The 12,077-nt window shown below is 41.3% G+C and overlaps 1 protein-coding gene across 6 annotated transcripts in view; it reads right to left on the bottom strand.

The window, feature by feature from the left end:
- NUMB (NUMB endocytic adaptor protein) overlaps window positions 1-12,077 on the bottom strand; it is a 157,483-nt gene that overhangs the window by 42,899 nt on the left and 102,507 nt on the right. For all 6 annotated transcript variants that reach the window (XM_028141428.2, XM_054715936.1, XM_028141429.2 and 3 more), the window contains one exon: window positions 7,012-7,152. In XM_028141428.2, the coding sequence (XP_027997229.1) occupies window positions 7,012-7,137 (126 nt within the window). In that variant the 5' untranslated portion in view covers window positions 7,138-7,152. The remainder of the gene's footprint in view (window positions 1-7,011; window positions 7,153-12,077) is intronic.

Below are 12,077 nucleotides of genomic sequence, written 5' to 3'. Positions count from 1 at the left end.
ATATCTTCTTTGGAGAAATTTCTATTCAAGTCCTTTGCCCATTTTAAAATCAGGTTCTTTTATATATTCTGGATACTAGACTCTTATCTGATTTCTAAATATTTTCTCCCATTCTGTAGTTGTCTGTTCACTCCTATGAAAACATACTTTGATGCACAAAAGTTTTTAATTTTAATGAAGTCCAGTTTATTTTTTCTTTTGATGCTCATGCTTTCGGTGTCATATCAAAGAATATATTGTCAGATTCAAGGTCATAAAAATTTACCCCTATGTTTTCTTCTAAGAGATTTATGGCAATTTTTATGTCATTGATCCATTTTGAGTTAATTTTTGTATATGGTGTGAGGCAGGGGGTCTAAATTCTTATTTTTCCCATGTGAAAATCCATTTTTCTCTTCCAGTTTGTTGAAGAGACTATTCTTTCCCATTGAATGGTCTTGGTACTCTTTAAAAAAAACAATTGGCCATAGATGTATAGGTTTATTTCTGTATTTTTAATTCTATTTCATTGTTCTATATACATCATCCTTATGCCAGAATTACAATGTTTTGATTACTATAGCTTTGTACCAAGCTTTGCGATGAAGAAGTGTGTGTTTTTTAACCCTGCTTGCATTGCAATTTTCTTCTTAGACCCATCAATGATGAACTATATCAAATTTCTTAATATTGAATCATTTGTGGATTTTTGAGTTAAACCCTACTATGGCTTAACTGTTTTTAGATCCCACTTGTTCTATTTTCTGCCTATTTTCTCATCTATATTCATAAATGGAGTTGGTCTATGGTTTTCTGTTTGTTTTTATGCTATCTTTGTTAGGTGGTTGTATCAGAATGTTAATACCATAAAAAATATCCAAAAACCGCGCTAGCAGGTTTGGCTCAGTGAGTAGAGCATTGGCCTGGGGACTGAAGGGTCCCAGGTTCCATTCTGGCCGGGGACACATGCCCGGGTTGTGGGCTCAATCCCCAGGGTGGGGCATGCAGGAGGCAGCCAGTCAATGATTCTCTCTCATCATTGATGTTTTTTTGTTTTTTTTTTTTAATATTTTATTGATTTTTCACAGAGAGGAAGGGAGAGGGATAGAGAGCTAGAAACATCGATGAGAGAGAGACATCGACCAGCTGCCTCCTGCACACCCCCCACCGGGGGATGTGCCCGCAACCAATGTACATGCCCTTGACCGGAATCGAACCCGGGACCTTCCAGTCCGCAGACCGACGCTCTATCCACTGAGCCAAACCGGTTTCGGCATCATTGATGTTTCTATCTCTCTCTCCCTCTCCCTTCCTCTCTGAAATAAATTAAAAAAAAAAAAAAAGAACAAAACTATTCTCTTAAAATCTGAAAACCATCCTTTTTTCTTTTTCTTTTATGTGCTTTGGTATGAATAGCATAAGAGTTTATTCTTTAAGATTCTGAAAGAAGTGACCTGTGAAACCATCTGTACTCAGTCTTTTGGGGGAGACAGTTTCGGAGTTTTAAAAACTTTCTCTACTTCATGGTTGGGATTTACTAATTTTTTTTTTCTTCTACTTTAGCTAATTGTAGTCATGTATATTTTCCTAGGACATTCTTACTTAATTTAAAATTTATCAGCATCAACTATACAATATTCACATAATTTGTGTCTCCCCACTTTCTTATCTGTAGTATTGCATATCTGTGTTTTCTTTATCTTTATTAATGCTAATTTCTAGTACTACCTCTAAGTCATTTAATCTGTTTCTATTTTACATTAATAAAAAATGAGAAAGTACAGTTTTATGATCTCAGAGTTACTTTTAGGTTCTGAGAAATGAATACAGGTTTCCAAGGGATTTTATTCTAGCATCTTGATCAATTCAACTGGTCATATGTATATTTATGCCAACAAAAAAGGGGGGGCAGAATTGTCGGGAAGAGAACAAAAATATCTACTATATGGACTGACTCTTAGCTGCATAATCTATTTTAGAAATGTGGAGATGAATATTAGCACTCTGTCTCATTAGACTACTAGAGGCCCAGTGCACGAAATTTGTGCACTGGGGGGGGGGGAGAGGAAGGGTGTCCCTCAGCCCGGCCTGCACCCTCTTGCAGTCTGGGACATCCCTCACTCCTTACTGCCTGCTCGCTGCTCCTTACTGCTCGGCTCACTGTGTCTGTCCCCTGGTGGGTAGGGACCGTGGGAGGGCTCCAGAGCATGTCCGGCCCATCTCGCTCAGTCCCAATTGGCCAGACCCCAGCAGAAAGCTAACCTACCCATCGGAGCGTCTGCCCCCTGGTGGTCAGTGCATGTCATAGCGACTGGTCGGCCTGTCAACTGTCTGCCCCCCTGGTGGCCAGTGCTCGTCGTAGCGAGCAGTTGAGCGGCCTTAGCATATCATTAGCATGTTACACTTTGATTGGTTGAACGGCTGACTGGACGACCACTTAGCATATTAGGCTTTTATTATATAGGATGAGAAAAACACGCCCACTGAAATAAACATTATTAAAGAGATCTCTCTTCTTCCCTGAGACACTATCTCTCTGAAGAATTGAAGCTGATTTATGCTTTAATGGCTAAAATATTTTACACTGGGACTTCTTTTGTCTGTATGCCTTTTCCAAATTCCCTCTGAGTAAGGGACTTTATTCACACAAAAAATGTACTTTAGAAAAACTATTATATGGAATTTCATTCTTGGATGAATTGAGTCATTTTTTTTCTTTTTCTTGAAAAAAATTTCAAAAGTACATTTTACCCTTTTTTGGTAATGTTATCCATGAGAAGAAACATAGAGCTCTTATGTGAGAGACTGTACAGCAAGTAGTTCTCAATATTACCAAACAGTGACATAACAATCATTAATTTATAAGATGCTATAAGGCACATTATCACAGCCTATGTTATATAGCAAATATAGGATTCAGATGTGCTGATCATGACATCAAAACTTGTCTGGAGCCTTTAATCAAAGACAAGTAGTAAAATTAGTTGATTTATTCATTGGTACCACACACGATTGAACATTAACTTAAGTTTGGATCACTACTTGTCATTTAGAGACACCTTTAAAATAAAATATTATTGTATATGCAAAAGATTGTCACACTAGGCAATGTGACAAAAAATTAGTGTGAGGCAGCTTTGAAATGAAACATTGTGGATACAGAAGATTATCACACTCAGGCAATAACATTATAGGCTGCAGAAAAGGACCCATCTCTTGGGAAAAATAGAATTTTTAAGTTAGGGGAAGTTGGTTTGACCAATGCATAAGTCCTCAGACACCAAACATTTACCAAAAGTTTCTGTCTCCTATTCAATAGAAGATATTTAACTTGCAGCCTTGAAAATTCAATTAAGAAAAAAAAAAAGAAAGAAATAAGAAATGCAGATTAAAACTCCAGTATTAAGTTGGCATCTAACCAATAAAAACAATAACAACAGTAGTTATTTATGTCAGGCAGTTTTGTTTTTTCCAAATGTACTATATTTATTCATTTACTTCTCAGAACACCTACACTAGGTAGGTACTGGTCCTCATTTTACAGATTATGAAGCTGAGGCTGGGAAAGGTAAGTGATTTGCTTAAGGTCACACAGTTAATAACTGGCAAAGCTCAAATTCAAACTGAGATAGTTTGGCTTACAAGCACATGCTTTCAGAAAGCTCTAGATGCCTCTGTAAATTTTATTACAAAGCCACTGAAGGACAGTAAGCAGGTAAGTGACATTACCATATTTGCAATTTGGGAAGATGACGACTACAGTACTAATATAATAGTTTGGAATGGAAACAAGATCAGAAGAGAAATATTCAAGAGTTCTTGTAATGCTCTGAGAGAGAAAAAACAATCAGGAACTGATTAAAGCAGTGGCAGTATTAAAAAAAACACACACCAAAACAGAGAGGATATATACTTAAGAAGACTAGATTAAGATATAGTGACTCTGGCTGACTTTGTTAGTTGCCTACATGACAGTCATTCCTTCGACTGGCTACACTAATTATTTATTATAAACTAGAGGCCCGATGCATGAAATTTGTGCAAGAGTAGGCCTTCCTTACCCCGGCGGCTGACACCGGCTTCCCTCTGGCACCTGGGATCCAGGCTTCCCTTGCAGTCCCAGCTTTGTCTGGAAGGTCATCTGGTCTAATTAGCATATTATGCTTTTATTATTATAAACTAGAGGCCCAGTGCACGATTTGGGGTCCAGCAAGCCCGGCCCCAATAGGTAGATCAGGGTCAGGCCTGTCAGGAGGAGGAGATGGAGGGAGGTTGGCCGGCCGGCCAGCCCCAATCAGGGCCCAATCAGGGCGGGGCGGGCTGTGGGGAGGGGCTGTGGGTGGTGGGCCGGCCAGCCCTGCCCCCGATTGGTGTGTGTGTGGGGGCCGATCGAGGGCGGAGCTGGCTAGGCGGAGGTGCCGTGGGCTGATTGGGGTGGGGGCTAGCCATGGGGAGGGGCTGTGGGCAGTCAGCTCCCTGCCCTGCCCCCGAATGGGGTGGCGGGGCCGATTGGGGGCCAGTAGCCTGGGGGAGGGGCCATGGGTGGTTGGCCAGCTGGCCCTGCCCCTGATCGGAGTCGGGGGGCTGATCAGGGCGGTGCTGGCTGGGGAGAGAGGCCACAGGCCCCACCCCACTTGCTTGCTGCCCTGCCCCCTCCTGTAGCTCTCTGCTGCCCGCTTGTAGCCAGTATCTCGAAGCCGCCCTCTTGTAGTCCCCCCGCCCCCTCTCCTCCCCGCCCCTCATAGCTTGCCACCCTTCCCCCTCCTGTAGCTCTCCGCAGCCCACTTGTAGTTCGCTGTCCCACCCTCCTGCAGATCCATGATCCGGTCATTACACGCTGTCGGTCATTACGCCTCGCGGCATAACGGATAATTAGCATATTCCTCTCTTATTATATAGGATGATACATGTTCACAAGAAATGTCACTAGTTCCAAAGGATATACATTGAAAAGATTCCATTAAAAAAAAGGGCCCAAACAGTGTGGTTCAGTGGTTGAGCCTTGAACTATGAACCAGGAGGTCACAGTTCAATTCCCAGTCAGGGTACATGCCCGGGTTGCAGGCTTGATCCCCAGTAGGGGGCATGCAGGAGGCAGCCAATCAGTGATTCTCTTTCACTGATGTTTCTCTCTCTCTTTCTCTCTCCCCCTTCCTATCTGAAATCAATAAAAATATTTTAAAGAAAAGTGTCAATCCTTCATTTCCACATATTATTACATATATATAAGCGTATGTATTTTTCTTTTTAACTATAAATACTCATACTATATACATGTACATTATTCTTTATCTTGTTATTTAATAATAAATACACTAAAGTCATCTTTCTGTATAAGCACAGGCAGAGAATACTCTTTCAGTGTCTTCTGTGTCAATGATCATCACCTCTATTAGTTTGGGACAAGAAACTAGGTGTCATCCTTAATACCACCCTTTTTCACTCCCTGAAAAAGTCATCTCCATCCAAATCCGGTTGCCTTTATCTCTTAATTATCTCTCAACTTCAATTCTTTTCATTTCCACAGTCACCACTCTAGTTCCACCTACCATTATATCTCTCCTCTAGATTACTGTAATCTTTCATTAGACCTCTTTCATCCACTCTGGACTACTTTCAACCACACTGTAGACAGAGTCCCAGCAAACTGGGAAGATAAAAAGGTTCTGGAAGATGGGTGGTAGTGATGATTGCACAACAATGTAAATGTTCTTTTTTTTTTTTCAATCCTCACCCAAGGATATTTTTCCATTGATTTTTAGAGAGAGAGTGGAGAGAGAGAGAGAGAGAGAGAGAGAGAGAGAGAGAGAGAGAGAGAGAGAACTATCCATGTGAGGGAAGCACATCCATCGGTTGCCTCCTACAGGAGCCCCGGCCAGGGAGAAGCCTGCAACCAAGGTATGTGCCCTTGACTGGAATCAAACCCAGCTTCGGTCCGAAGGCCAATGCTCTATCTGCTGAGTCAAAGGACATGAATTTTAAGCAGAGTAATTACCAGGCCAGCCAATTCGGGTACGATATAATTGGTCAGGGGGCCCCCGCCATCGTCCCACGATCACCCTGCAGAAGGAGGCCCAGGCCACCCTCTGCAGGGCGATTGATTGGGGGTGGGGGGGCTCCGCAATCGAATGCCCCAAAGAGGGAGGCCCAGGCCACCGGCTGGCGGGGCAATCGTTGGGGGAGGGGGCCTCCCTCTGCTGGGCGATCAATCTGGGGTCCTGTGATTGATTGCCCCACAGAGGGAGGCCCAGGCCACCAGCCAGCGATGCTTTTTGGGTGTGCAGGGCCGGACAGCAATCGCCCTCAGAGAGAGGCCCAGGCCAGCCAAGCAATCACACCCCACTCCTGTCGCCCGCAGAGGGAGGCGACCAGTAGCAGGGGAGGGGGGGACAACGCCGCACAGATGGCAAGCAGTGGCAACAGCGGGGGCAGGGCCAGCTGCTGGCAGCTGGGGGAAGGAAAGCCCCGATAGGCCCTGATCACCGGCCAGGACTAGGGACCCTACCGAGGGGTCCCAAATTGCGAGAGGGCACAGGCCAGGCTGAGTGACACCCTTCCCCCCATGCACGAATTTCATGCACTGGGCTTCTAGTCTATATATATAAAAGCCTAAGAAACCGGCCAACTGTTTGACCAGTAGGTATGATGCACACCGACCACCAGGGGGCAGATGCTCAATGCAGGAGCTGCTGAGCTGTGGTGACTTGGCAGCTGCAGTTCTCGGGCGACACACCCAGAACCAGAGAGGAGGGAGCCTGATCCCAGGGTGCATCACCTGAGAACCACCCTCTCACAATCCGGGACCCCTCGGGGGATGTTGGAGAGCTGGTTTCGGCCTAATCCCCGCAGGCCAGGCCGAGGTACCCCAGGGCCTCTAGTTTAAATATAAAGAGAAAAATCACTAATTTTAACCTGTTTTATTAAATCTATCACTGAAGCAGAATATGAAGTATTAGTTTTGTGAGGGACTTCACATATAATAAACTGCCCATTCTTTTCTACACATACATTTATAGAAACGTGATCTTTTACCTTAACTGGGAAGCTACATTTTCCGGTACGAACCCCTTCTTCATCTGTTTGCCACTGATGTGGGCGACTGGCCTCTGGAATATAAACATCTTTCTTTTTCCTAAAACTTTGCCGTAGTTTGTTCATTTTAATTTTTACAACCTGCAGACAGAGTTAAAGAAATATGAAAAAGTAATTATTACCTTCTCATGTATTTAAATGTTGGTTTACAATATTAATGAAAAACTAATGTACCATAGTAAAGATTTTGGTTTGGCGGGAAATGAGCAATTATTATACTTCCTCTAATACTAAGCTCAAACAAATCATTTCACATTTTGAAGACAACTGGAATACTAGTCTTGTAAAACAACAATAACCTTTTAGGATTTGCACAGATGTTATTCTGAGACTTTAATTATAATAATTCAATGAGTATATCCATATTGATCTACCTCTCAAATCCATTCTCACTCCTAAAAATGAAAATTTGTACATGTAGGCCAAACTATAAACTGTTAAAAATTTCTGAAAACTTTTATACTTATTAGGAAAAAAAAATTCAGTCTAAAACATTGAAATTTGGGGACTTTTTTGGCTTACTATTGAAGACACTAAGCAAAGCAGGGATTACAGTCACCGTTTTATAAAAAGGTGTTTTACAAAAAGGAATAAAATAAAGTTTCTTTTAAACATGTTTAAAGGAAAAGTTCTACTAGGATAAAATTATTCTAAAGAAGAAATTTCTTACAAGCAATATGCTATCAGAATGTACTTTCATATCTATAATCATTACAGATATGAAAGTAGCCCAAGAGAATCACTCATCGGCTGCCTTATCATGCCCCCTACTGGGGATAGAGCACGAGTTAATGAAGTAGTCCAAGTCTCATCATTAACTCTGTAAATTAAAAAGTATTAAACTATAGTCAGTTTTTTTGTTTTGTTATTGAAAGAGGTACTTCTCTACTGCTTTCATAGGTGCAGCAGAAATCACAAAACTACAGAGAAGGAAGACCTAACTGATAAGAAATAGCAGAACATTCAAGAACCAATGAATAGCCCTAACCGGTTTGGCTCAGTGGATGGAGCGTCGGCCTGTGGACTGAAGGGTCCCGGGTTCGATTCCGGTCAAGGGCATATGCCTTGGTTGCAGGCACATCCTCAGTGGGGGGTGGCCAGGAGGCAGCTGATTAATGTTTATCTCTCATTGATGTTTCTAACTCTTTATCCCTCTCCCTTCCTCTCTGTAAAAAATCAATAAAATATGCTTTTTTAAAAAAGAAGAAAAAAAGAACCAATGAATAAACATAATGAATAAGTGTCCCTTTACAGAGCAAATCAAAACCTAAAATCAATACCTCCAGCCGTAGCCAGTTTGGCTCAGTGGATAGAGTGTCAGCCTGCAGACTGAAGGGTCCTGGGTTCAATTTCGGTCAAGGACATATGCCCAGGTTGCAGGCTCAATCCCCAGTGGGGGTGTGCAGGAGACAGCCAATCAATGATTCTCTCTCATCATTGATGTTTCTATCTCTCTCTCTTTCTCCCTTCCTCTCTGCAATCAATAAAAATATTTTTTAAAAATAAAGTAAATAAAATAAAATCAATACCTCCAACTTTTTAAGTTGCACTGCTCATTATTTTAAGCACCTCACAGCCTAAAAGAAATCTTAACTTGAGAAAATGAGTGACAAAGCTACATAAAGGAAACATCCTCTTTGTCAGAAGTGTTAAACAGCAAGAGATTGAACATTGATTCCCACGTGACACCACTGAAAGACTTGAAAATCAAAGTTTGCATTCTGTGGAAAGTCATTTTGTATTTTAAAATGCATAATGCCACAGGAGAACTATTATCAAATTAGCTATTTTACACAGACAAGTCAATCTTACCACATATCTTCTCAAAAGGTAAAAAGTCTGACAGACAAATGGCAATGTAAAAAAAACTCTGGATTTTTTAAAAATAAATTTATTATTTCTCAATTCAAAACTGATTTACAGAGCACAGGAGGTAGATGTTAAATAATCAAAGGGCTGGACAAAAGGTAGTCTAATCCTTTGCCTTGAAGTAGATCACTCATTCCTAAACTAAGCTAAATGAGAGTCTACTTTAACAGACTTCCAAAAAGAATTACATAAGCTTCCTTGATTATACATCCTGTTATACTCTTTCATATCACATTTTTTAAATATACAAAAATACAAGAAAATGAAAAACACTTGCTCAAATTGGCACTCTAAGAATCTTGTGACTACATGAGTCCTTTCTTCTTAATTTTTTTCTCTTAACAAAACAGACTACCTCCTATCGAGTCAGGCCAGACACCTAAGAGGCATCACTGCAATCACCCTTTCTCTGACCAGTGACCCCATTGATTTTACCTCCTCAGTATATCTTTATTTATTTTTTATTTTTATTTTATATATATTTTATTGATTTTTTACAGAGAGGAAGGGAGAAGGATAGAGAGCTAGAAACATCGATGAGAGAGAAACATCAATCAGCTGCCTCCTGCACACCTCCCACCAGGGATGTGCCCGAAACCAAGGTACATGACCTTGACCAGGATCGAACCTGGGACCCTTCAGTCCGCAGGCTGATGCTCTATCCACTGAGCCAAACCTGTTAGGGCTCTCCTCAGTATATCTTTAATTCATCCCCCAACCACCACCACGTGAGTTCTACTAGCCTTAGACATTTTTGCTTAAATTATTTCAAAAGCCTTTCACTTAATGGTCTTTTTGCTTCCAAAATAAGTCCATTCCACTCTGTTCTCCTGACTACTGCCAAGAGTGCTTTCTAAAACACAAATCTGACCACGCAATTACTCTGCTTAAAATTTCAATTGCTTCACTTCACTTTCAAGCCGAAATTCCTAAGCAGGGCAAACACAGTCCTTTTCATTTGGTTTCACTCACCAATCCTTTCAGCAGTCCCCATTCACACGCTAAACTCCAGCCATACTAAACTACAATTCTCCAAACAAGGCAGGCCCTCTTTCAGAACTTCTGTATATGTTCCTCCCCGTGCCTAGAAAGACCTTCCCCTGTTTGCCTCTGGTTAAAGTCTATTCATCATCTTTTAAAGAGTCAGTTCAGGAGTCTTCAAGGAAGCTAGCATTTTTTTCTGACAAGCCCCTACCTGGCCTGCGTTAAGTCCTTCCATTTCATATGATTCCAATTAACACCTACTGCTTACTTCTATTACTGTATTCGTCAAAACTTTTAGCAACTTTCTATTTCCTTAATAGCAGACTATATTTTGTTTAAATAGTACCCCTACATCCTAACACAGTGCCTGTCATATATATGACAAAAGGTAGTTCAATCCTCTGCCTTTAAGTAGATCACTCATTCTGTACTATAAATTTGAAGAAACTAAAAGATAAAATAGACCCCCATCATATTAGATTGTATTTACTAGGTAGGGTAGATGTAGACATAGAAGAGTTTAAAGTATTATATAAGTCTCCCTTTTCCCCCACTGACCTCTCCCCTGCCGTCCCCAACCCCCAGCATATGCCCTCACCCCGCTACTGTCTGTATCCATTGCTTATGCTCATATGCATGCATACAAGTCCTTTGGTTGATCTCTTACCCCCTCAACCGCCTCCTTCTCTCATAGGTTGGACTGTCTGTTTGATGCTTCTCTGTCTCTGGATCTATTTTGGTTCATCAGTTTGTGTTGTTCATTATATTCCACAAATGAGTGAGATCATGAGATATTTATCTTTCTCTGACTGGCTTATTTCGCTTAGCATAATGCTCTCCAGGTCCATCCATGCTGTTGCAAATGGTAAGAATTCCTTCTTTTTTTACAGCAGCATAGTATTCCATTGTGTAGATGTACCACAGTTTTCTAATCCACTCATCTGTTGAAGGGCACTTAGACTATTTCCAAATCTTAGCTATTGTAAATTGTGCTGCTATGAACATAGGGGTGCATATATCCTTTCTGATTGGTGTTTCTGTTTTCTTGGGATATATTCCTAGACGTGGAATTACTGGGTCAAATGGAAGTTCCATTTTCCCATCATACTTCTAAGTCTTGCTCTCTTACTTAAATTTCTATATTTGAGTATACTGATGTTGCCTCAAATACATTTATTTAAAGTTAAATCATCACCTCTTATCTCCCATCCCTTAAGTCCTCTCCCTCTGACCCAACCTGTTTGGGTCAGTAAAAATTGTTTGAGAATTTGCTATGTGCTGGGCCCTACTGTTAATGCTGGTGGGTAGAGAAATCCATAAGACAACTTGCCTTCTTGCCTTTAGGTGACTCTCTCCCCTCATAAAATGTTGATTTCTGCACAATATAGTATAGTGACTATAATAATAGCACTATAAGGAGTATGTTCTGGAAGCACAGTCTAGGTTCAGGATACATTTACTCAGCAAGCATGTCAAACTTGCGGCCAGTGGACTGCATGCATGCTGCTGGCGATTTTGACATGCTTGCTCTACGCAATATTGACTTAGCTAAGTTTTAAAGGAAGAACAAAAATTAGCCACATACATTGGGGAGTGGGAAGGAAAAGATAATTCAGATAGAGGCAACAGCATCAACAAAAGCACAGATGAAGGAAATCAAACACTAGGCAGCAATGCAAGTAGAGAAGCGCAGAAATGGGGTTGAAGGATCAGGTCTTGATTTTTATCCTATGACAATCAGAAGTCACTAAAAGGTTTAAAACACACCAGTGACATGGTCAGAGTTGCAATACAGTTAGATTACTCTGGTGTCAGTGTGGAAAACAAATCCGAAGGGGAAAGGGCAGCAGATGATGAGTTGGGAGACTTTTAAAATAGTCGGGGCAAGTTATGACGACAGACTGAATGAACTAGGGCAGCAGTGGTGGCGTAGGAGAACGGAGATTTTAGGAAAGTTTAGAAAATAAGAGCAGCAGTGAGAATTGAGTAAAATCCCAGGATGATAAGACTATAAACCAATAATCAGCTTCACTGTTTGCTTGGGGAAATTCTTGTGAACTAATTTATCTGGGCAAACAATGTATGCACCAGGGCAAACAACACTCCTGGAAGGTCAACAGATTGCCTCAAGACTCTTTCCTTGTTGTGTCTAC

This window comes from Eptesicus fuscus, chromosome 5 (genome assembly GCF_027574615.1).
Source record: "Eptesicus fuscus isolate TK198812 chromosome 5, DD_ASM_mEF_20220401, whole genome shotgun sequence".
NCBI classification, from domain to species: Eukaryota; Metazoa; Chordata; class Mammalia; order Chiroptera; family Vespertilionidae; genus Eptesicus; species Eptesicus fuscus.
Note: the sequence above shows the minus strand (reverse complement) of the source record. Positions and strands in the feature narration are given on the sequence as shown.